Source organism: Aspergillus niger (genome assembly GCF_000002855.4).
Source record: "Aspergillus niger supercontig An02".
Taxonomy (NCBI): domain Eukaryota; kingdom Fungi; phylum Ascomycota; class Eurotiomycetes; order Eurotiales; family Aspergillaceae; genus Aspergillus; species Aspergillus niger.
This window is the reverse complement of record NT_166519.1, coordinates 627464-652161: the sequence shown is the minus strand read 5'-3', so window position 1 is coordinate 652161 and position 24698 is coordinate 627464. Positions and strand designations below refer to the sequence as shown.

Below are 24698 nucleotides of genomic sequence, written 5' to 3'. Positions count from 1 at the left end.
AGACACTTGGGCTTTGAACCTTCCCTACGTAGCAGTGCGCAGACTTGTCTGAATATCAGACAATATGGGCACTATTAACATAGCACTTCAGCCAGATATCCACGTTTACGGTTCCATTAGACAATCGATCATCAAAATGATATCTCCTGAAAACAAGAATATCCCGGCATGTAAGATGTGCTTCATTCCGGCAATTTCCCGTCGCAATGAGAACCTCTGCATACATACCAAGTCTTGTTCCGATAGTTATACATTAACCTGGTGTTCCGACTTTAGATTCCTTGGAGCAGTGGCTTTGATTCATCGCAGGACCCTGAAACTACAGGTGATCATGCCCTGAAGGTATTCGACCCGAAACTCCTTATAGAGTTCTTCCACGTATGTCATGTCTCATCCCATGGTTACCCAAGATAAGTAGGTTGATATCCATGAATTAGTTCTATTCCCTGCTCCATCTTCATCTCCATGCTCCCCGCCTAATCATTACATTCACCGGTCTTGAAGGGCTGTTACTCGAATATGAGTGCGGGAACATTGTGATTATTTGATCCTGTGTCTAGATGGAGTAGTATTCTAACATTTCCGAGTAGTGAACCCAGACAGGCTCAAATGAAGTGTTGTTTGGGATAGAGATAGGGAAGGATGGATAATCTTGGGTGTCGGTAAAAAGGAGAAAGGGAATCGAGTAACTTCAGAAAGCGGCCGGATATATATTTCACAAGGATACGCACGGCGTTTAATCCACTACAACATAACGTACTAGTAGTATAACAACATATCTAATACATTTATCGCTTTGTTTGCCATGTGTTTCACAGTTAGTGTCTCTCAGATGACTGGCTCATTGTTGCGCTCCTCTTGCTCTTCCTGGGAGCCGCGAGATGAATAAAGCCACTTCTGATTGTTACTGGCAGGGATCTGGTTTTACTATTTATAGCCATCAAGAGTTCAGCTTACGGAAATATTCTCCTTAAGAATGATTTCTCTCGTCATCTCTATATTTTAAGTATATCTACTGATTATTATAAGAAATTCAAGTATCCATTAGTAACAACTAGGGCGAGCTATCATCCTATGGCTATCTTTCTATAATCTTACTATGGCTGTATAGCCCGGACAACGGCATAACTATTACTAAAGCCAAATGATGATCTACGATCCCAAGACCCTGATTACCAGATAGGGCTTAGATGACCAGACCTCAGCCTTACCCCGCACGTTAGCAGCCTTGTCTGGAGCCTATGGCATGATGATATTTAGCACAAAGGAACGGGCTTACTCGGTGCCCTAACTAGGCCACCTACTCCATCTTCTAGCACCAACATCCCTCGTAAGGCGACAAGATTGCGATTGGACACTTGAAAAGATCGGCATGCGTAAGTTGACAGAAGTATATTGCCAATGCCCTCCTTTTCGGCCAGCCCGACCAGTGCACTACGTGTCTCGGGTCTATTGCGCCTAACGTAGAACTTTTCGTAGTCAGCCCTGTTAGATTTACCTTGAAAAAAATGTCAATGATCTCTGCAGTTACAGCTTGTTGTCCTTTGATCCCTTTAGAACAGCAAACAACAACCACACAGGAGCAAATCGATCTGCCAGCGTAGCGTACTTCTGCTATGTCCGCAAATCATCCGTTTGTCCAGGTGGACAAAGCAGTCGGGATAATTTCTCTTGCCTTGCTCACGCGAATACTAGCAGAGCACTCATTCACACAGTGCACTGAAACAGGCTCTGAAATGGTGGCATGGGCAACACTGCCCATATTATTTAGATTAAGTTCTGGATACCACCAGGTCTCAACTTACCCCATTGAGCAGAGTCCTAATCCGCTGAAGTATGGTTCTCTGCGTTCTATACACCTATGGTTAATTGCTGCAGGTGTATGTCTATATTCTTGGTTCAAGGCGGAAATTGGGGTCCTTCAAAGTTTCGTGCGTTAGGCGAGCACCCTCAAGAAAATATATGGCTGATGTGACACCAGCCAATTCTATTTCCATTACTGCTGATAGCAGGGAAGGTGTTCAGGTTCCATTCACACAATCTGATAGAAAAGAGGTCATTCTCCTTTCTAACAGAAACTTTATACGGATCTATCGTCGTCTCATTATTGGGAACGTTCAGCCTCGCATCCTCCACGAACCTTGAATGGGGTCTCTCATTAATCCCCTTAGCTTGTATCCTGGGCATTATACTCGTTATCTTGTCTCACAATGGACGATCGTTACCCAACCGTATAGATGCCGAACTTACATCGTTTCACCTCGCTGCCAGAATTCTACCGATGTTGGCAGCGACGGTCGTGGCGGAGATGATTATATTCGGGTATTCCTGGGGTCATCCCCTTAGCATATTTGCTTTGGGCTCGTTTAAGGCCTTTACCTATTTCTTCATTATCCACACCGTAAGCTCCAGAGACCCACGATACGGTACAATACTGACCCTAATTAAGGTTTGCTATACTTCCTGGAGCACAGCTGTCTTGGTGGAAACATTCAGTCTTCTATCTGCCAACAGCCCGTTCAACCAATCGTCAGACCTCAAAGCATTCTCAAATGTTGTCGCCTCATTGCTTGTGCTTTCTCAAATCACCCAAGTGCTTCCGAGTAATATAAAGGGTCGATGGATCCTGTGGGTATTTGGTCTGGCAACAGTAATCCCATACATCGCAAACATATGGACCATATATATCTCGAACAACGCAATTGTCCAAAACCACCCCATCGCAGAGATAATGGATAAAGCCAGACTCGAGTTCGGAGCAACCATCCATAAGCAATCTCGCACGTACACAGCTACATGCGAGGAGTACCGACGGCGATACAAGATCGAGCCGCCACCAGGATTTGAGGAGTGGTACCAATATGCATCTGCTCATCAGTCGCCGATAATTGACGATTACGATGCTATATACAACAGTATACTACCGATGTTGAAGTTGAGTGGCAAAGAGATCAACGAAAACATTAAAAACGCGCACAACCTGCCGGGAAACGACCTTTGGACGTGTACGTTCTTTGGCAGCTCACGCAAAACAAAATGCTCGCATGATTTCCGCGTACTTGATCGAGATATTCAACATACATTCGATACCTTACTTGAAAATATACCCGCAACTCTACCTGACATTACCTTCCTAGTCAATCATCTCGATGAGCCAAGAGTGATATACCCACCACCAGACAACATCCACAGCAGTCTAAGCATAAAGGACCAGTCCAGACAACCAACATGGGACACTGTATCAGCTCCCTGCCTTTACCATACCAATAGAACCCAGACTCAAGACCAACAACCACCATCCCAAGCCCCCAACCTCCCATTCATCACCGGTCCAACACAAGCAAAAAACCTCTGCCTCCACCCGGAATACAGCACAATGCACGGCATCTTCCTCAGCCCAACCTCCTTCCGACCCATAACCGGTCTCCTCCCGATCCTCTCCCCGGGCTCCCTCTCCACCATGACCGACATCCTCTACCCCAGCCCGGCCTACCTACAACCCGACTTCCAATACACCCCCGAAAAGGATATCTCCTGGTCCCAGAAGCAAAACACGTTGTACTGGGCCGGCTCTACCACCGGCGCCTTCGCCACAAACAACCCCAAGAATAACTGGCACAACTTCCACCGCCAACGCTTCGTGAACCTACTCACAAACCCTTCAGACCACCACCACACCTATACCTACCTTCACCAAAACAAACATAAGAAAGAAAAAGACACAAACAAAGACATTCCAATAACAACCCACAAATCCACCTTCCTCAACACCCGCCTCTACACCATCTCATTCACCCGCATCTTCAACTGCGATGCCAACCCCTGCCGCGCCCAACGTCGCTACTTCCACCCGCACTCCTGGGCCGACAAAGACCAGGGCCTACAATCGCGCTTGGTATTCGATCTCGATGGGAATGGAATCAGCGGGAGGTTCTATAGCCTCCTGGCGTCGAATTCTGCGCCTATGAAGCAGACGTTGTTCAGGGAGTGGCATGATGAGAGGCTGTGGCCGTGGGTGCATTATATCCCTGCGAGTTTGGGGATGGAGGAGATGCCGGAGGTGGTGAGGTATTTTACGTCGAGTGAAGAGGGGAGGAAGAGGGCGGGGGAGATTGCGAGGAGTGGGAAGGAGTGGTTTGGGAGGGCGTTTCGAGAGGTGGATTTGGGGGTTTGGGTTTGGAGGGTGTTGTTGGAGGTGGGGAGGGTTGGGGATGAGGGGAGGCCTGCTTTTTTAGTGATTGATGAGGAGAGTGAGGAGGGAGTGTAACGGAATATGATATATAATTGGCGTCATGTAAGGTATTGCTGCTTTGTTCTACTACTAGTCGCGTCTCGATTTCACCGACCGCCATTCTATCATCAAGCTCCCAACCATCGTTGCGCATGCAAGTCCTACCACCAGATACCACGTCTGTATCAGGCTTTTATCGATAGCCACGAGGGCTTCTCGAGCCTTGGCCGGTGGCATGCTCGTCACGATTTGTGTTAGGCCACTGTTTTCGATACTTGCTCCATTCAAGCCCGACACGAGACCATTTAGATTCATCGAGAGCTGATTTACGAATAGGACCTGAGCAATTGCGATCGCCACTGCTGGTCCAAAAGACTGGGCGAAGAGCATGATAGATGTGCCAAGCGGCACGTCCTCCACGGGTAACACCGTTTGGACAGCGTTCTGCGGTCCAGAGAAGCCGATACCGTAGGCCAGGCCAGAGAAGGCGGTGTATGTGATCAATTCTGCAAAGCTAGTGTTAATTTTGATAGTGGTGATAAGGCCCGCGGCGACGGGCATTATGATTGAGGCGAAAAGCATGAACGGTGCGTAGTAGCCAGTGGCGCTGGTCCCGAAGCCGTGGATGAGTGCGCCAATGGTGCCGGCGATGATGATAGGGAGCATCATGTAGCCGCTTTTGGCGGGAGTATATCCACGTACGACTTGATAGTAAGTAGGTAAATAATATTCGAGAACGTTGCCGGTGCTATTACCGCACATGATGAATATGCATCCGGCGATAACGCTGCGGCGTTTCATAATGCGGAAAGGGAGAGCGGCGGCGTCTCCTCGTCGTTTTTGATTGTAGATAAAGGCGGCCATGAGGACGGCAAAGGCAATAATAGGGCCTATCACTGGGCCACTGCCCCAGGAAAACTTGGTACCGGCCCATGAAAAGGCCAGAAATAGGGCCGTCAGCGCTGGGATGAACAGTAGGTTGCTTATCAGGTCGAGTTGCATGAGCTTCTGCTTAAGTCCCATGCGGGAAATGTCGCTGGGTTTCGCCGGATCTGAGAAACAATACATTGTTAATACCAGTGTAGCAGCACCAAGAGGTGCGTTGATGTAAAAACACCATCGCCAGCCAACAGACTGCACAATGGCTCCGCCGAGAAGTGGTGCGGATAGCGTAGCCAGGCCTTCGACGGCACCCATCATGCCGGTGAACATAGGTCGTTTGTGTAAAGGCATGGATTGCACGAGGATAACGAAGCACCCTGAAAGAAGACCGGCAGATCCTAGTCCAGCTACGGCCCGACCAACGACGAGCATGGTCGACGTACTGGCTGCCCCGCAGAGCAGCGAACCTGCTATAGAAATGGCATTGGCAAGCAAAAAGACGGCCTTGATAGAGAAGAGCTTGTATGCCTTGCCAAAAACAAACTGAAAGGAGCACTGACAGAGCCTGAACGCAGAGGAATACCACCCGACATCTGCAACAGTGTGGAAATAGTCAGTAATGCTAGGCACGGCTGTAGCGACGATGTTCATGTCTATGCTGCTTAAAATCAGGACAGCAGCCAGGGTGAGCATGAGGAGCCAGAATTTCGCTCCGCTTGAATACTCAAATTCTCCACGCAAGCTGACATGATCGGTTATCGCGTCGAAGGTAGTTGCCGGCCTGCCCGTAGAACCGGCTAATTCATTATTGTCTGCATTGCCTGAAACACTGGCCGCGTGCTGTTCGTCGGCTGTGACTTCTGTCATGGACGACGCCGTTGTTGTGGGTGCAACTATCTCGATAGATTCAATCATCCCTAGAAAATGATTGCGTTCCAGTTCATGATAGTTGCTGATGATCGCTTGCAGCCCCTGATTGATTGGACCAAGAGTGAAGTTGCGCCATAGATAAATCACGTGAGTCTAGATTGAGGTACCTTCTCTATACTAGATGCATCTATACAGACCCAATCTAACATACTCAAACATACAGTACTGCGGTAATGACTATGTACAATACTAGGAGGTATTTAGCAAACGCTGGATCACTTTATGAGGTTGCCTTGGTATGTTGCTTGCAGCGTCATGGGCCTGAGTGTCCCAGTCCACATTGTCCTAAGTCGGAACAAGGCCTCTGAGGGTGGAGATGGTGACAGGGGTTTTGAAGTAGAGGGTGAGGAGGACATGTTATGAGAGAGGATGTTAAGGTGTTATTTGATTCAAGTTGGTATTGGGGACTTTCTTCTGCTCGTACGTAAGTTACAGATGATTGACGGCTATGTTGCGCAATGTCAATCCAAGCTGATCCCATCAATCGACGAGCTGATGGACCATCTCTCTACTGGTTGTCACCGGTCAGCACTAGTCATCCCGACCAGCGTGGACCAGAGTGAAGGAATGGGTCCCAATACTTGCAACTGCCCGAATTAAATCTGCTTGGTCAAGGGTTGCTGCGTAAATGAGTCGAAAGGCTTAGGTTGGCTGGAAGATAATCCCCATGGCTGCCTAACCCCTCGATCTGGTTAGGGCGATCTGGCCTCGTGTTGTTGAAGTATCATATTAACTCGCCTATTCCCTACGTATGCGGGTGCCCACAACAGCCAATAGGCATTGCAACCAGCATCGCAGACTAGGGGTCGCCGCGCCACTGTCATAACTGCCAGGGCCTTATTTCATCATCTTGCGGATGAGCGTCATCAGCTGCATCCATCAAATCTTCGATTTCCCGGGTTCATTGGTTGCGGGTTGTGGTACCATCTTGGTTTCAGGACACGATGATATCATAGGGGGATGGAGCGTCCCGTGGCGACTTTGAATATTGGATACTTGTGCTGTGTACCTTGTATATAAAAAGGAAAACTTATCGCAACAGTTGGCAATTAGTTCGATTCATCTGCAAGATCAGCTTGGTTTAACAATCATCTTGACCTTTCGAAAGACAAAATCATCTTTCTTCCGAATTATTTCCGCTGAAGGTTAGTTTGCCTCGCACGATACTGAAACCATGTCTTCTGGCAACGATAACAACGACAACCGTAAGTGATATCGGCCTTCGCACCCACTGTTCTTATGTTCTATTCTCGCCTTGTTTGTGCTTTGACTTAACTAGTCGGTCGCGTTCTGAAGTTCTCGCACCCCTGGGTACCTAATCCCAACACACCTCGATGCCATGTACACCCGTTGCTAATATGTAAGTATATAGCCAACCTCGTTGGAGGTCTCGGTGATACCCTAGGAAAGACCGTGGGCGGACTCGGAGACACCGTCGGAAGCACTGTGGGTGGACTCGGACAGACTGTCGGCGGCGCAACCCAGGGTCTAGGCAAGACTGTCGGCGGTGCTACTGAAGGCCTGGGCAACACCACCCGGGGCGTCGGACAGTCGACTGGAGATATCCTCAGCAGCATCAATGGCGACAGATCGGGTGCGAATGCTGAGCGCAAGTAAGGATGGCGGCGAGGTCCGGCTGATAATGACATGACTTGATGAATATGCTTTGTAATGAAATCGGCGGATGTTAACATTCTTTTCGCTCCATTGGATATGGCTTGCAATGACTGATTGGATTGTATCTATATGAGTTGCGTGCTTGTAAAACAAATTGACGTTTTGACAATGAGTATGGAACATGAAGCGTAAAGCCTGAACGCGATCGGAACCGAGCGGGAGGGTATTCCGAGGCATCTGCCGCTCGGATTCAACTCCACTAGGAGAATCTCGCTCCGCTTCGGAGGGCGGAGCTTTCCGCGGGGAAGTCCCCGTGGCATCTGACGTAGCTGTCGGTAGAGATATCACTTTTCGCAGTGTCAAAGAACCGGGTGAGCATTACATCGGCTGGAGAAGCCGACTATCATAGCCGCATTTGGTGCTCGAAACAGGCGGATGGCTACCTCGGCCAATTGTATCATGTATTTTGTACGGTGATGAATCGACAGGTTCAGAGCGGAGAGTAATTCAGGGAGACTTATGTTCCGAAGAATGTTCGGGATTCGAAGCTACCTAACATCATCGCTTTACTCCCCACGATCACATCTTACTACTTTTATCAGGGAGAACTCATTTAATAACTTTATTAGGTAACTGAGAACGAACAGCAGCTCAAAGCATCTTATCACCTGATTAGGAAGGCCAAACAAGGTTGCCTTCCTCTTACGGAAAATTAGCAAATCAAAGCCAGCCATTTTCCCAAAGAGGCAGGAATTACGCCCGGATAGCACTTCTATGATGGGGATCGCGGAAGGTCCAGACGGACTACCAGTAGTAGTGCCTGCAGGGCTGGCGGTCTGCAGAAAGGCAGGGAACTTCTGGCCAGGTCCGTTGACTAAGGTTGATTATCAGACCACCACAGCTAACCAAATCATTAGCGGATAAACTAACCTCGATCCTTAGCGCATTTTGCAGACTGTCGGAGCTTGCCATGCCCACCTCGGGCCGTTTCAGTACTCGTCTAGGTGGTTACGCGTTGAGGATCTCCATCCACACCACACCACTTATCTTAGTAAACTATCTAGAATATAGTCATCCTCCGCATTATGCTCAACATGATTAGTATTAGTCAATGTCCTTTCCAAAGGAGAAACGCGGGGAATTTCTAGACTTGGTCGACATTCTGACATCGAGATGGTGCTGATTGGTGGACACCCCTGGCGGATTGGTGCAATTGTGCGGGGTAAATTAGCGTATCGGAAAGCTCCTTTGGGTGAATTTTGTTTGTTCTGGTGCTTCCGAGAAAGTCAATATGTGAACGAATTTCTGGATACTTCCCCTTGCTGCCAGTAGGATTGATATAGCTTCAGCCTGACATGAGCTTTTAAGAGGGAGCTCAATTATCAATTGCTCAAGGTCATGAAGTAACCTAGTAGGAGTACCTGAACCGGCGGGAAATCGGACAGGCAGCGGGACTGATCGAGGCAGGCGGTTCCGTGGAACCACCGCGTTGACCTTCCCCGGCATCATCATTGGCTGCTGCGGCACGGGGTTCCCCATCTGCCTCCCTCGGCGACGAGCCACCCGCCTTCAAATCTTTCAATGGATCGTCTGGTCTTTTCCTTATAATCTCTTCTTCCCTTGCTGCTGCTGCTTCAGTTCTTGCAATTACTTCTTCTTCCATCGGGACCTCACTCCGTGGCCTTTTTTTTTTTCCCCGCATCCCTCCCAAGGAATTCCTTGTCCATATCAACGAACTACTGCTAGGTCTTTCATCGACTAGAACCCCGCATTAAGCTATCTTAGCCCGCCAGACAACGCCTTCCTCTCCCCGGCTTGTCTCTATCTTCGATTCACTACTCCTCCAATAATCTCAATTAGCTCACATCACAAACCGTCACCATGGGCAAGGACGATCAACCCAGTATGTCTATACTTCTTTGGCTTTCCGTTCGTTCTGAAGCGTGAAATGAAGACTAACTTGGATTTGTCTTATAGAGACCTACCGCTACAATGAGAAGCCCATCTACACTACCTCCAATGGCTGCCCAGTATGCTACGCCGATATCAAATTTACGGATACAAGGCTGACACATTCAGGTTATGGACCCCCAGGCTGCTCAGCGCGTTGGCCGCAACGGACCCCTTCTGCTCCAGGACTTCCACCTGATCGACCTTCTCGCACACTTCGACAGAGAGAGAATCCCAGAGCGTGTTGTTCACGCCAAGGGTGCTGGCGCCTTTGGTGAGTTCGAGGTTACCGATGACATTAGCGACATCACCGTCATCGACATGCTCAAGGGCATTGGCAAGAAGACCAAGCTGTTCACTCGCTTCTCCACCGTCGGTGGTGAGAAGGGCTCTCCGGACAGCGCGCGTGATCCTCGTGGCTTCGCTATCAAGTTCTACACTGAAGAGGGTAACTGGGACTGGGTCTTCAACAACACCCCCGTCTTCTTCCTCCGTGACCCCGCCAAGTTCCCCATCTTCATCCACACCCAGAAGCGCAACCCCCAGACCAACCTCAAGGATGCCACCATGTTCTGGGACTACCTTTCCACCCACCAGGAGGCCATCCACCAGGTCATGCACCTCTTCAGTGACCGTGGCACGCCTTACTCTTACCGCCACATGAACGGCTACTCCGGCCACACTTACAAGTGGATCAAGCCCGACGGCACCTTCAACTACGTCCAGATCCACCTCAAGACCGACCAGGGCAACAAGACCTTCAACAACGAGGAGGCCACTCGCCTGGCGGCTGAGAACCCCGACTGGCACACCCAGGACTTGTTTGACGCTATTTCGCGTGGCGAGAACCCCTCATGGACCTGCTATGTCCAGGTTCTGAGCCCTGAGCAGGCCGAGAAGTTCCGCTGGAGCGTCTTTGACCTGACCAAGGTCTGGCCTCAGAGTGAGGTCCCTCTGCGCCGCTTCGGCAAGCTCACTCTCAACAAGAACCCCGAGAACTACTTCGCCGAGGTTGAGCAGGCCGCCTTCTCTCCGTCGCACATGGTTCCGGGCGTCGAGCCCTCTGCCGACCCAGTCCTGCAGTCCCGCCTCTTCTCCTACCCCGACACCCAGCGCCACCGTCTGAGCGGCAACTACGAGCAGATCCCCGTCAACTGCCCGCTCCGCTCGTTCAGCCCCTGGCACCGTGATGGCTACATGAACGTGCACGGTAACTACGGAGCCAACCCCAACTACCCCTCCACCTTCCGTCCTTACAACTACCAGCCCTTGAAGGCTAGCCAGGAGCACGAGAAGTGGGCCGGCTCCGTCGTTGTTGAGCAGCTGCCCGTCACCGATGAGGATTACGTCCAGGCCAACGGTCTTTGGCAGGTCTTGGGTCGCCAGCCCGGCCAGCAGGACAACTTCGTCCACAATGTTTCCTCTCACTTGTGCGCCGCCCACGAGCGTGTTCGCAAGGCCACCTACGGCATGTTCCATCGTGTGAACCCCGATCTGGGTGCCCGCATCGAGAAGGCTACCGAGGCCAAGGCTGACCACTCCAAGTCTGCTCGTCTGTAAACTATACTCTTCACCTTGTCTTATTTAGCCCTTGTTCCTTGCTCCATGTGCATAGTCATCCTCGAATGATGAATGTTAGATAGATATGATACCTATTTACTCTCAATTGACGCCTCGTTCACTCATGCTTGTCTTGACACCCTCACAAATGTAAATGATGGATTATGATTGTTGCGCCAAAGAAGTCCCTTTTTTTGTCTGACGGAACTCGGACCGCTTCGTACGTTCGCTCGGGTATACAGGAGAAACAAACTCCAAGCTAGGCGAAGATCACTTATCGTGACAAGCCGCATCTGGGAATCCCGATTGCGGAGAAAGCGTGACTGCCACACGTGATTGGCGCGTGACGTCCGCCGCTTTTGGGTTTCTCCGACGCTTACTCCGCCGCGCAATCATGAGCCACTACGGTATTGATTGTTGACTTCCCTCTCCTCTTCTTGCATTTCTGTCGCCTTTGAAGCCTGGCCTGCGAGGCAGTTTGCTCATGATGTGTGGCTTGGACAACTAATCCCAACCAGATCTAGTTCTTGCCCTCCCCCCCTGACCCGTCCGTTCGGTTGGGGTTGCCAGATTAAAGTTCCAGGTGTCATCTATACGCACCGGCTCCATACAACTGCATTCGTATGAGCCGATCATATGAGCAGCTGAAAGCCGAACATTTGTCGCACTGATCCCTCGTTGTTACTTCTCTTAATATAACCATGTCTGCCAATCCTGCCGACGATGGCGCTGCAAAGCCGCGCCTACACACGGCCCGCTCGTTCCCAAGGATGGACACTCCCGAGACCAGCCCTTTCGTTCGTTCCAGAGCCAAGACTGTTCAGTCCGTGGCAATACCAGAGTCGGTAGACGCCGAAGCACTCCCGTTACCCTTGTCCACGTCCGAGGAGGACCGGAATAGCAGCCCTGACCTGTTCGAGAAACCAGGCTCTGCCGACTTGGGGGACGATGCGCAGCAGGGTGAGGAGACCTCGGTGCTCTCTCGAGGTAGCTTGGGTCACACGGAAGAACTACCTATAGAGCTCGCAAGTATGACAGATAGGTACAGTCGGGCCTCTACTCTCGCCACCCGGTAATGTGTTGCTGATTTAAATATTGGCAGATTTGTCCACTCTCTTACTGCCAAGGTACATTCCTCTCCTCCTACAATCGAGAAAGTATCGAGCCGGTTCCAAGAATTCTACGTCCGAGCAGAATCACACATAGCTACTCACATCTCTGCTCTTGCTTCCCGGATAAATCGTGACCCTTCCCCGTACCGTGCGGCGCAGGGCAAGTCTAGTAATACAGGTTCAGATGGCCGTCAAATGTTGACAGCATCAGAAGTGACAGAAAGGAGGATTGCGCGAAAGCATCTTGCAACCAAGCGTGTTGCTTTGGAAGAAGCTGTGGAACGGAGAGCTTGCGAGACTATCTACGACAAGCTATGGAGCCATAAAAGCACACTGGATGAAATCAGGGACGAGAAATTGCGATCAAAGACCGCGGCTCTCTCTGTAGTTGGTATTAATCTGAAGGATCTCGGCGTCGAAATCGACCTAAGTGCTATTGATGAAGGGAAACAGAAAGAAGCAGATGAATGCCTTTCTGCTGCACGAGACTGCTTGGCAAAGATGAACGATGACAAGTATCCTTTGGGCAAACTGCAGCAACTTGCCGCCGCGCACAAGGCGATAGTTGATGCCTTGACTAAGCTCCTGCCATCTTCTTCTTCCGCTGACGAGATACTGCCCACTCTGATCTATTCCTTGATCACTTGCCCTCCTGAGGGGATCAACGTTATAAGCAATCTACAATTCATTCAACGGTTTAGGTCGTCAAATAAGATAGACGGTGAAACCGCATATTGCTTGACTAACCTGGAAGCGGCTATTAGCTTTCTTGAGAATGTAGATCTGTCCGAATTGCGCGGCGAGGAAGCCTTTGAAGGCCAGACCAAGGCGTCCAATGATGATTCAACTGCGGCCGGCAAGATCGACTCTCTCCCATCTCCTACTACCATCAAGGAAGCAGCAGTATCGTCGGTTACACCGGTGACAGCCTCACCTGAACTCTCGAAGCCAGCTGGTCAAGAAGCTTCGGATAGCTTGCTCAGGCCTCAGTCATCGGCGAGCACTCAACAACGGCGGCTGAACAATCTCTTTCAGCCCCCTGCTAAAGTGCTCGGCGCTGCTAATGATGCTGTTCGTAACACTGCCGACCAGGGCCTCAAGAACATTGGGGCATCCCTAGACAGCAGCTTCAACTTTCTGTTTGGCCGCCTCAAAGAGTTGCAGTCCAACCAGTTCCCTGTCAAAGATGGGAATCCGGTCCTGCCGAAGACGTTGGCAGATGCTCGACGTCTGGTCACCAACCCTATATCTACGGAGCATAGCCTGAACCAGGACGAAAATGCAGGAAGAGAGTCTCGTCCCATTGATCGCCCACAATTAAGGCGCATCGGATCGAAGGCAGAGGATACATTCCTAGGGCTGGTCAGCGGCCAAAGAACTCCACGTGACCGGAGTGTCGAGAGTGTACGGACTCAGGGCAGCTCCAGGAAAACAACAGTCTCCCAAGGCCCGCAGAAGGAAGAGCCCCAGGCTTCCCCAGCAAGCGCGTCCTCCCAGACGCCTACACCGCTTGAATCGGTGCGGAACTTTGGAAACACCCTCAACCCACTAAACCACATCCCCGGTATGATCCGCAACTTTGGACGTGGTGCCCCTGGAACTCCTGACACTCCCGGTCCGATGCCATCATCCAACACTCCCACCGAGAGAATCAGGGCCTCGATCCTCTCCCGCGAGACATCCTCATCAAGCGTCCCCAGCGCTCCACCCCGGGTAGAGCGGGTCGACCCGCCTATTCAGCGTTTCCTCCAGTTGCAGAACGCCAATGAGCTCACCATCGCCGACGTATCTGTTTTGTTGGACGACTACAAGCGCCTTGCAGCAGCGCTATCGAAACAGAATCCCTGAACCTGACTGAAATCCTTCGCTATCATCATTCTCAACCTTTTCTTTTCCTAAAGCATATGATTCCCACATGGTTGTTCATACTATCTCCCTTTCTCGTTGTATCCATTTTCTCTTCATGGCGATTTCGCGTTTCATGTTTTTTTTTGTGTGTTATGTCATTGAGATTGTAGACCACTGCTGGTGTTCAGTGTTTCAAAGTGTGCAGGTTCAGTCCGGTCTTGCATTTGCAGCCATTTGGGTCAAAGTCATAGCTAGCAGTGCTAGTGTTTAATCAAATGCGGATTTTATTTGAAGCTATATTAGCTATGGGATTATATATGAGGGGTATAATGATATTGCTAATTGATATGAGGAAGAATCAGCAGGGCCATACATAACAAAAGCAGTAACTGACATGGTACAGTAAGAAAGGTGGTCTGGTCATCCTCACGTAAGCTCTATCATAAACCTTGAATATCCCGAGAAAGAGAAAAACAACAAGCAAATCAATACAGTCTGAACTCATTAATAATGAGAGCAATGATGAAATGTTGGTAAAGTGCATAATTCAGCCCATACACTCACATGTCACAAACCCAATAAGAATTGTGGGAGGGGGGGGTGTAAGAAAAAGAAAAATAAATATGACAAGCGCGTACAGCCTTCCCCAAAGAACAAGGCCATTAAGTATATGCAACTCATCTCACCTCACTTCATTTGCGTATAACAAATATCAAATCACGTCGAATCAAGGCGTCCTTCCCTTCAACACCTCCGCTCCGCCACTCCTCATTTCCTCCAATTTCCTCGTCAGATCAGCAGACTGCTCCTCCACGACCTCATTCCTCCGAGCGATTTCCGCTTCAAACAACGCCGCCGTTTTGCGTCTTGCATGGCGTAGATCTTTCATCTTGGAGAGGGCGTCACTGAATTGGTCGATTAGGAGATCACCGTAATCTTCCCATTCGTTCATGGTAAGGGTGGAGAAGAAGTCGCGGCGGTCTTTGTCTTCCGAGTTCATTAGGAAATCCATTTTCTCGTCGGAGGTGGCGTTAGGGCCGGGGGTTGGGGCTGGCGTGGTGGTTTTGACGGGTGCACTTGCTGTTGCGGTTGGGGTGTGGTCGAAGGGTTCAGATTGGAGGTCCTTGAAGGATTTTTGGCGCAGGATTTCGGGTGGATAGTCGGATTCGAGGTTTCGTCTTTTGTTTTGGCTGCTACTGCTGGTTATGGTGCTCTTGTTGGGTTGGAAGTCGGGGTCTGAGACGATGCGTTGGACGGAGTTGCGGCGCGCGAACGGGTCGTTGATTGGGTCGTTGTCATCGTCGACATCTAGGTCGTCGATGTTGGTCATGTCGAAGGTGCTTAGGGGTGGTAGGCTGTCGCGGCTGGTGTTGAAGAGGTGATTGTCGTCAGAGTTGTGGCGGTGGTGTTGGTGGGTGGTGGTGCTCGTGATTCCTGGTTCTTTGCCGGGTTGGGGTCGAGGTCCTGAGGTCCGACGAGTTGGGGTTATGTCCAACTGTTCTAGGAGGGATGGTTTGGGGGGACTGAATCGTGTCCGTGGGGTTGCTGTCATGCTGCGTGGCAGTGTGACTTTCCTGTTGGGTAGAGCCTGTTTTGATAACCTGGCGTCGGATGTGGATTGCCGCAGAAGAGGAGGGGCAGCAGAAGCAGCAGTCTTCGATGGTTCTGGGTATGCTTGTGGTTCTGGATTCTTATAAGATCTCCTGCTGGCACTCCAGAAGCTCTGTAGTCGTTTGCTTAATGGTTCCTCGGTGGAGGACCTGTATCTGCGGGCGTAGTTTGCGTCCTCAGTTGTATCAGATCGCTCATCGTCTCCAGCCATGGAAGTCAATTGACTTGCATCATCGGCATCTTCTGAATCGAAACCAGCTGATTTCATAGCCTTGTCTCCGAAATTCTCGTACCACTTGCCATCGTAAGCACGGCGTGGCAATCGAGACGGATGCAGTGGCCTCTCATCCACTACTGGCGCTGCCTCTTGATATTGAGGAACCGTGGCGGGTCGTAATTGGAATTGCAGCGGAGCATCCTCTGCGCCCATGACACTTGTCGCAGCGATAGTCGACTCGTCGATGCCTTCTACATCGGTGTCAAACATATCTCTATGCACGCCATTTTCCGCGGGCGCCTGAGGCATCTGCTCGCTAAATGCCGGTGTTGAATAATGCTCCAGGGGAATTGATTTATTGATTGGCAGAGGCACTGGCGCCACCAGATTCGTTGGAGGGACGTCAATCCTTGCTTGTGCGGCTACAGCCTGCCGTGACTGGTTTGAGACTTCAGTTGTGCGTGGTCGAGGCTGGCCAGCCTCTTTCGAATGCACATAATCGCCCACTCCCATGGTTACCCGAGTCTGAGCGGGGTGAGGAGAAGGAAGGGTAGTATTCAACAAACAACAAGTTGGAAAGGGGCTGACGGATATGCCAGAATGATGGTGAATGACTTGCAAATTACAATTGTTATCTAGAACGGGTGGATCCGATCATGGTTGTGAGGTTATTGAACGCTGGCGCTGTGAGGAGGTCGAAACTGGCAAACGCGTTGATTCTTCAGGCACGCGCGAGGCATCCACACGAGGTCACGTGTGACTGACGGGCGTCAATACTACCAGTTTCAACTATTCCTCAAAATTGAACTAAAGTAATGAGAGAGGAGTCGATGGATTATCCTTACGGGTGAGAGAGATCATAATTTGGTTTCATGTTTATTCTTGTGTTATCATCGTGCTGGTACAATAAATGCATACATCTTCGCATGATCATGTCACGTTAATCCGCATACCCAAATGAAGCATCATCATCTATATGCAGGTCTCCAAACGTAGAGGTGACTCCCTTGCCACGATGTTTGGCTTTTTCAAAGTAATCCTGCGATTTTTGGACCTCATATTCCTTCCTCTCAACTGCAAGACGGCGTTCTCGCCGCTCTTGAAGTGAGTCTTGGAGATCTTCCGCGGATGACGAACCGGTCTCATCCGAATCGTAACCATCCAGATCTCCCTCTGTCCGCGCATATGGCAGTGATGAGACGAAGAGATCAGCGATCCAGAGAGATATCATTCCGCGGAGCTCCAGCAACTCCGGGGAGTCGGAGTACGGAGGGGATCCGAGAATCTCATCCATCCTAGCTGCGATCTTCTGGGCCTGTTCCAGTTCACTCTTCCTAACACTGGCAACCATCGCATGCGTATTCTGTCGTGAGCTAGAATGGTGTTGCATATCGGGCGCAGAATCTTCTTCTTCCGAGTCATCAGGGGAAGCACCATGGGCGTCCCATAATTTTTGTCGAGAAACGTTGCTCTCCTCTTGGGTGACATACACCCATAGTCCAAACATGGCAGGATAGAAGTGTAGAGAGCTTATAGCGTCAGGTGCAGCTTTTCGGTATGGATGCTGAATGATGAGCGTCTCGTAATACTGTTTGGCCTTTTCAAACCCCTGCCTTGTGAATAATAATTTGGAAAACGGTGCCTCAGACGGCTCTGCCTCACTTTCCTGCGCATTATCAGGAGTCATGTCCGAGACCTGACAGTCACGTCGGAGCAGGATTTCTGCGCCAATGCCCCATCTCCCTTCAGTGCGAACGTCGATTGGGGTGCCCCCAACTTCTTCACGGAGGATTAACCCCCAGGCCCTGCCCGCTCGAACGAAGTCTTTCTGAAGTAGGCAACGGTGCAAGATGGAGGATAGCACAGCCAGATGCTGAAGACGAAGATTCCCTTGATGAGCTGCAGACTGGGGAGGATAAATGGGAGACGACAATGACGTCAATTCTTTCAGGACCTGATTTCGTGTCTGCCGACGGGTCGGTTGATCTTTAACCGGGGCATGTGGGAAATTGCCCCCGGGCAGTTCTTGGTCAAAGGAAAGGCCAGCAATGCGATATTGGTGGGCTTCATCCGGGGAGAGGATGAGGGACGGACCAGAAGCAGCTGCCTCTGATGCCGCATCTGTTGTGTCGCCATCAACATCGTCATCATCGTCCCCCCAGTCGTTGAGATCCTTCTTGCGCTTCCTAGGCTCGTACTGAGCCACGCGCACACTAGAAGGTTGTTGCCATGGGGCTAGGGGCAAAGAAAAGACAGACGCTGCAGGAACAGATGCCATAGAGGCACGGATGATTAAAATGCCGACGGCCTATTCCAGAAGAGGACGACTATTGAGGTACGGGGGAAGGTCCCGTGGGCCTTGACAGCAGGGATCACCACATGAAAGGTGATGGGGACGAGTAGTTTGAGCGTATTCACTGTCTTGTTTATAGGAACGGCATCCACTAGTACTCTATCAGTACTCTGTATCACTGACGATCATCGATCGAAAAGAATGGATAGAATCGGAAGTAAAGTAGGCCCGCAGTACATGTCTAGAGAAGTCCAAAAATGGGAGCAGATGCACAAAGACACCTGAGGCAATAAACTCGAGCCTTGTTGTCCAATCAGCAGTGCCACAAATCATGCCGCCTGGAACACGTTGGGCGCTAGTCCATTTGTAGAAACCACTAGATCGGCATCCAGGAGGGCGAAACCGCCGAAACCGCCGGGCCACTAAGCCGTTTCAGTGACAGTTGGAGTCACAGGCAAGATCGCCTTAAAGAATAAGGCCAATCAGAAGCTAATGTGCAAGACCCCCCGTGAAGGGACTAGGCCGAGATGGGACGGACTGTAGGTCAAGTAAGCAAAACCAAGCCAAGCCGAAACCAAAACCAAAACCGCCCGACCAGCAGCCAAACCGAAACCAACTGTTATCATTCATCATCTCCTCTCCATCATCGTCATCTCCCTCAACCTCGGGGCGCTCCCTTCGTGCTCCATCATCTCTCAGAGCCCCCCAGGGCTTCTCTTCACTTCTTCATATTTCTCTCACCCTGGCATTCACGTTCATTGGCGGACAACTGTCTCGCCAACAACTCCCATACTTACCCGTCTCTAAGCTGCAATAACTACGGTAGCCTCCGGTTAAGTCGTGGGGTCGCTTCCCCCCGAATGTCGTACGGCATTTAATCCCACTACACGTCCTTCCCTTTGTGGCTCCCTTAAATAGGAATCGGCACCTGCTGGCTGGCTTCCAGATAGTTTCCCACGCCTTTTAGGACTTTCTTAGCCGGGGAAATTGCTCTTCTTCACCCTGCCGACCTCTCAGTTTCCGCCTTTGCCCAACGCTCGTTCGCAGCCGCCTGGACTCCGAACGGCCTACCAACACGGTGCGATCAGGCACGTTCACTTCCCAACGCCCGCCTGCAGTAACACATCTGGACCTTGAATTGCAGACCGAGAACCATAATTTCGCCCAAGGATTGAATTTATGTCATTTCACTGAAGACTGCCCAATGGTACGTACCGCCTGAAACTATCAGGATCAATTCCAGGGTCCTCAGGAGTCGGGACCCTTCTTAGTGGCGTTGCCTGAGTGTATTGCCTGCAAGAGCTGTCTTATCGGCCACCACTTCACTACTTGTTCGTGGTCGCGATTTCCCTGCCTTCACTTCTGCCCATCGGACTGTGCCTGAAGTGAGTCACTGCTGTGTCTGCCATCTTACTAATGCTGGTTGTACCTTTAGTCATCCACCGTTCGATGGCAATAGGCGGCTTATAGACTCCCATCGCCACGTCCTTGCGTTATTGTTACTATGGGACAGTCTTCCTCTACGCAACGAAATCGTCGTCACAGTACCCCTCCAGAGCACTTTCCCACTTTCCACGCGATCCGTGTCCGCAGAAACAGGGATGAAGCAATGAATAACAGCTACAACACGGAGCAGACTGGGGAACACCAACCCCGGTCGGGAACAGAGACAGACCATCACAACACTCCAACAGCTTTAGGAGCCCCCGTTCATCTCGACCCTTCTGCCGAGATATGGCATCCCAATATTTCAGGTGACGAACAACGACATATGAGAACAATACAAGAGGAGAACGACGCGCAATATGAGCCGGGCCAGCGGGAATATCGCTCGGACATCTTTGCCCGAATGGCTGCGAGAAGACAGTCAACCATGTCGCGATTGGGTTCCAGGATCCTTCCTAATTCGGTGATCCGTGGCTTGCTGAGCAGCGAAGAAGAAACACCAGCAGAAGGCCACGCCCATCGCCATGGTATCGTGTCAAGGTCGATTCCAAGATCGGAAGCCACGCATACCAGCGCTCGTTTTAGCCCGTTCAATTCCCTCAGCTCGAGAAGCGTCTCTAGGCGACGCTCTTTACGTGGGCCGTACTTCATCCCCCGCAATGAACCAACTCTCTCGTCAGATCCCGCTCGTTCCGGCTCATTCCTCGACCCTACCACGGAGATCGCTCCAGAACCTACGCGAAGCTCATGGCGCCGCAGTGCTCGGCTGCATCGTGTCCGGAATTCTCTGTCAGGACCCATTGGCCACATGTTCGGCCAATCTTTTCCGAACGCATCGGCTCAAGAATCAGGACCAATCCCACAACCACCCCTGGATCCAGTCTCTAGTGAGGACACTGACGGCTTTCTTCCTTATACAAGGTCAATGGATAGCCAGATGGACTTCGATGAGCCCCATGAGCTTGATTCGGTGGAACCTGCTGTAGGCAGTACTCGTCCTACCTCGCCCATGTCATCGCAGTCTGCACAAGGCCCACCTGGCTTACGGCAACTCCCGGGATTGCTGCGAGCAAGACCGTCTCGAGCTATGCGTCGAGAGGAACAGACTCCTTTGTCGCGTGTCCTTCAGCTGGCCGCTGCCGCCATTGCCGCTCAACTTTCTGGCACAGCTGGTCCCGTAATGCCCAACATCCAGGCTCTGGGCAATGATGGCCTTGATGGTTCGTTGGATAATTTCATACAGAGCTTACAGCACGCCACGTCCACCCAGACGGCTCCCAACGAGGGAGAGAGTGCGGCAGGCGACAACAGTCCTCCGACTCCGGTTAATTTCCTCAGAGTCTTCCGCTTTGCCAATTCTGACGGTACTCGACCCGGTGGTCCATTGAATCGTCCAACGACAAACGCTGAGAACACCGACAGCAACGGCAACGGAATGGATGTGGACAACCCTACTGATGGACCTGAGGGACGTACTGTTACGCTCGTGGTGGTTGGAGTACGATCGGTCCCTTCCGGAAATGGGCCTAGCGGCGATCAGCCAGCTAATCCAGGAACTGGACTGGATGCCTTGCTTCGCTTGCCGTTCCTAACGCCGGGGAGTCTAGCACGCAATCACGAGAACGGCTCTGGCTTTCCACCACGTCCAGATGGGCGGCCCAGGCTTCCACCTATCCGGCTCCAGGGCGAGCAGCATCCTAGCGGACTTCCCACGGGTAGTGACATTTCTTCACAAGGAGGACCAACCCCACTGCGGCGGCTGTCTGACGCGGGCACCCGGGTCCCATTAGGCTCACTGTCTGCAGCCCCTTCGGTGCTTTCGGAAAGTCCTCCAGGCCCCCATCCTCCTCCTTCGACGCCAGCCGAGCCGGGATTATCGGCCGTGTCATCTAGCGCGTCCACTCCTAGTCGGAGACCTTCGACTGCTTCGGCCATGTCACCAAGCACCCTACCCCCCATTGACACCAATCGACCGATGCAGCCCACCGTTGAGCCTACTGAAGACGGTATCCCCCCGAATACGCGCCAGCGACGTCGCAGTGATTCGGAATATGCGCGCCATCGTGACCTAGGGTCCGGTGCCGTCAGGCGTAACGGCGTTGTGGAACCTGACAATGCTGCACCCCCTACCGGAAGAAGCTGGCTGATCTACGTTGTCGGAACCAATCTTTCAGAGAATCACCCTGCCTTTGCAACGCCAAGTCTGTTCACTGATGTAAGAAATCCCAAGTCTAAAATCGTTTTCCTCCCCAGCCTCTTTCTCTGTTTGGTACGTTTTTGTGGCTAATAGGGTCTTTAGAATCCAACGTACGAAGACATGATCTTGCTCTCATCTCTGCTCGGGCCTGTCAAGCCACCTGTTGCGACCCAGGAAGATCTCTCTACGGCCGGTGGACTGTTCCGCCTTGTAGAGTATGCCGGCTCGCTAGTTGCAGAAGCTTTGGAAGGTGCTGGCGCCATCCAACTTCCCGAAGGCGAGCGGTGCTTGATTTGTCTCAGTGACTACGAGGCGGCAGAGGAGCTTCGGCAACTGACCAAGTGCAAGCATCTTTTCCACCGGGATTGCATTGATCAGGTTTGTGCATATATCTCCGCGGATGTTTTGGCACTCAACTGACATTATGCTAGTGGTTGACCACGGGCCGTAATTCATGCCCACTTTGCCGAGGCCAGGGTGTGGCTGAGACGTCGAATAACCAACCCACTCCAGATGCACCTAGCGCAGCAGCAGCGTAACTATGTGGACATGCGCTACGCTAGTTATTCTCTTTCGATTCATCATCTTTCTACATAAACTTGACTTATTTGAAGCTTAGCATGAAGCGTCTTATCTCATACCCTAACGAACGTCTTTTACTGGTTTATTTCCCACACTACGGATGGCAGGCACGGCGAAATTCTTTCTGTTTCTTGTTGTCTTAAGCAAGTGGTCTTTTCTGGTCATGGCCCGTGGAAGATGGGTTCTCAAGGAAGTCTAACAGCTGACGCGTGAGGCAATGTTAGAGTGGTTGCAATTCTGTGGCTCACCGCAGTCTGCCCTACTTACAGGACCTACATGAGTCCATGATATCTGGTTCCTGTGACAAAACTTCAGTCTTTGAGTTCTCGTCTACTGGTCTCATTCCTTTTGTATTATTCCCCTCTCTGGTTGAGCTACGGCTCTTGGGCGATTGCGCATTGGTAGCAGGGGTTTCTGGGCCTGGCAGTCACGGGAATAGCAGTTAATTTGGTACATATTAGTTGAATACAGCCTGTTATTGAAAGTGAAAGATATCTATCTGTTGTTAAAATCTGAGTAAAGACCAGACATGAGCTTGGGCCAACAAAACGCCGACTTGTACTGGCGGAGCGGAGCCCAACCCCGGCGAGAGTCCCGCATCTCCGCCCCTCGGCTGACTCAGCCCACCGCAGCTCATCACCCCGCGTCTCCTGCCATCCACTGGCTCATTACGCACTTGGGATGTGCTTTGAAGTCTGATTCTCGTAGGCCTAAACTCCGCGCCATTGGTAAGACACCCTGCGTGCCTGATGCGCGAAATTTACCCCTCACCGTGGGATCAATTGGGTGAAGCTTGCTGATCCTCTACAGCTAGGGAAAAACAAAAGAACCCACTCCAGAAATTTTCCGACCTACCCCGCTACAAGACCAGAACACCACCGATCCTAGTCCCTCAATCCTTTTCCAAAATAACGCCCCCCTCTCCCAATCAACAGAAAGAACAAAAATATTAGAAAGGCCAATATGGACACACCCGTGCGCCTTACCGTTCTCATATCCGGCAATGGCTCCAACCTCCAAGCAGTGATAGACAAGACGCAGCAAGGACAACTCTCGACGCAGATCGTGCGCGTCATCTCCAATCGCCAGAATGCGTATGGTCTCGAGCGGGCTCGACAGGCCAACATCCCCACGCAATACCACAACTTGGTGAAATACAAGAAACAGCACCCTGCTACACCGGAGGGCATCCAGGCGGCGCGGGAAGAATACGACGCCGAATTGGCCCGATTGGTACTGGCTGATAAGCCGGAAATGGTGGCTTGTTTGGGATTCATGCATGTTTTGTCTCCGAGGTTCTTGGAGCCGTTGGAGGAAGCTAAGATTAATATCATTAATCTGCATCCGGCTTTGCCCGGAGCGTTTAATGGGGCGGTATGTTTATTGTTTGTTTTCTTACGTCCTTCTCTTTTAACTTGTGCCTCTAAAATTCATCCGTGGGCAAGAAGAAATCATGCTGACGTAATTCTGGGATGGGTGGGTGAAATAGAACGCTATCGAGCGTGCGCATGCTGCTTGGTTGGAAGGGAAAATCGATAAGACGGGTGTTATGATTCATAAGGTCATTTCGGAGGTGGATATGGGGCAGCCCATTTTGGTCAGAGAGATTCCGTTTGTGAAGGGGGAGGATGAAGATCTGCATAGATTTGAGCAGAAGGTGCATGAGGTCGAGTGGGGAGTGGTTATTGAGGGGGTGAAGCTTACGATCCAGGAGGTCCAGGAGGCAAGGTAGACTTTATTGCTATTACGTGGGCGAGTGTGGCTGGTGGATCAGTGTTTCTGGCTATGAGTGATGATTGTTACTAACTATTGGGGTCTAAGATACCATATACTACTACGAAATAAATTGAGGCATATAATGTCCCACTGGGAGTCGATGAACACTACTACTACTAAATGCTTCTCCAGTGATGGACACGCGCTCTTCATACGAGGACATTTGACGTTTGACATTCCTCATATGGTTGTTGGGACGGAGTTTAACCTCTTCTGGGAACCACCCTTGGATGAAGAGACTGACGATGAATGGCTAGACCCTCCGACGCCGTCTCTGCTTTAATATATTGTACTATAGTCACGTATACTAGAGAGTAGTAGTACGTATTGAACACGCAGATACGAAATTGAGTGGCTCCAATATGGAGACTACAAAGTTAACTTCCCCTCTTGCCATGTGACTGCTGGCTAACAAATCCCAATCTAAACCGGTTGAGGGCACGATC

The 24698-nt window shown here is 51.0% G+C and overlaps 11 protein-coding genes across 11 annotated transcripts; 6 read left to right on the top strand and 5 right to left on the bottom strand.

The window, feature by feature from the left end:
* Positions 1-828: 828 nt before the first annotated feature.
* On the bottom strand, positions 829-2187 carry An02g02800 (hypothetical protein; the record flags this gene model as incomplete). Its single annotated transcript, XM_059746155.1, has 6 exons — positions 829-918; positions 958-995; positions 1280-1469; positions 1685-1754; positions 1806-1886; positions 2141-2187. The coding sequence occupies 6 exons, from the start codon at positions 2185-2187 to the stop codon at positions 829-831; spliced, it is 516 nt and encodes a 171-aa protein (XP_059605093.1).
* Positions 2188-2731: 544 nt separating this feature from the next.
* Positions 2732-4267, top strand: An02g02790 (uncharacterized protein; the record flags this gene model as incomplete). Its single annotated transcript, XM_059746154.1, has 2 exons — positions 2732-3005; positions 3138-4267. 2 exons carry the CDS (start codon positions 2732-2734, stop codon positions 4265-4267), a joined length of 1404 nt encoding a protein of 467 aa, XP_059605092.1.
* A 54-nt stretch (positions 4268-4321) lies between these two features.
* On the bottom strand, positions 4322-6028 carry An02g02780 (uncharacterized protein; the record flags this gene model as incomplete). Its single annotated transcript, XM_001399381.3, has 1 exon — positions 4322-6028. The coding sequence occupies one exon, from the start codon at positions 6026-6028 to the stop codon at positions 4322-4324; it is 1707 nt and encodes a 568-aa protein (XP_001399418.3).
* Positions 6029-6136: 108 nt separating this feature from the next.
* An02g02770 (hypothetical protein) lies at positions 6137-6399 on the bottom strand (the record flags this gene model as incomplete). The annotated part of the gene is made up of 3 exons (XM_059746153.1): positions 6137-6160; positions 6205-6232; positions 6263-6399. 3 exons carry the CDS (start codon positions 6397-6399, stop codon positions 6137-6139), a joined length of 189 nt encoding a protein of 62 aa, XP_059605091.1.
* An 818-nt stretch (positions 6400-7217) lies between these two features.
* An02g02760 (uncharacterized protein) lies at positions 7218-7660 on the top strand (the record flags this gene model as incomplete). The annotated part of the gene is made up of 2 exons (XM_059746152.1): positions 7218-7248; positions 7323-7660. 2 exons carry the CDS (start codon positions 7218-7220, stop codon positions 7658-7660), a joined length of 369 nt encoding a protein of 122 aa, XP_059605090.1.
* A 1881-nt stretch (positions 7661-9541) lies between these two features.
* Positions 9542-11170, top strand: An02g02750 (uncharacterized protein; the record flags this gene model as incomplete). The annotated part of the gene is made up of 3 exons (XM_001399378.3): positions 9542-9563; positions 9638-9690; positions 9740-11170. 3 exons carry the CDS (start codon positions 9542-9544, stop codon positions 11168-11170), a joined length of 1506 nt encoding a protein of 501 aa, XP_001399415.1.
* A 701-nt stretch (positions 11171-11871) lies between these two features.
* On the top strand, positions 11872-14130 carry An02g02740 (uncharacterized protein; the record flags this gene model as incomplete). Its single annotated transcript, XM_059746150.1, has 2 exons — positions 11872-12242; positions 12273-14130. The coding sequence occupies 2 exons, from the start codon at positions 11872-11874 to the stop codon at positions 14128-14130; spliced, it is 2229 nt and encodes a 742-aa protein (XP_059605089.1).
* Positions 14131-14857: 727 nt separating this feature from the next.
* An02g02730 (uncharacterized protein) lies at positions 14858-16471 on the bottom strand (the record flags this gene model as incomplete). The annotated part of the gene is made up of 1 exon (XM_059746149.1): positions 14858-16471. The coding sequence occupies one exon, from the start codon at positions 16469-16471 to the stop codon at positions 14858-14860; it is 1614 nt and encodes a 537-aa protein (XP_059605088.1).
* A 427-nt stretch (positions 16472-16898) lies between these two features.
* An02g02720 (uncharacterized protein) lies at positions 16899-18236 on the bottom strand (the record flags this gene model as incomplete). Its single annotated transcript, XM_001399375.1, has 1 exon — positions 16899-18236. The coding sequence occupies one exon, from the start codon at positions 18234-18236 to the stop codon at positions 16899-16901; it is 1338 nt and encodes a 445-aa protein (XP_001399412.1).
* A 1519-nt stretch (positions 18237-19755) lies between these two features.
* An02g02710 (uncharacterized protein) lies at positions 19756-22433 on the top strand (the record flags this gene model as incomplete). The annotated part of the gene is made up of 3 exons (XM_059746148.1): positions 19756-21966; positions 21997-22272; positions 22326-22433. 3 exons carry the CDS (start codon positions 19756-19758, stop codon positions 22431-22433), a joined length of 2595 nt encoding a protein of 864 aa, XP_059605087.1.
* Positions 22434-23439: 1006 nt separating this feature from the next.
* On the top strand, positions 23440-24208 carry An02g02700 (uncharacterized protein; the record flags this gene model as incomplete). Its single annotated transcript, XM_001399373.3, has 2 exons — positions 23440-23850; positions 23966-24208. 2 exons carry the CDS (start codon positions 23440-23442, stop codon positions 24206-24208), a joined length of 654 nt encoding a protein of 217 aa, XP_001399410.1.
* Positions 24209-24698: the final 490 nt, after the last annotated feature.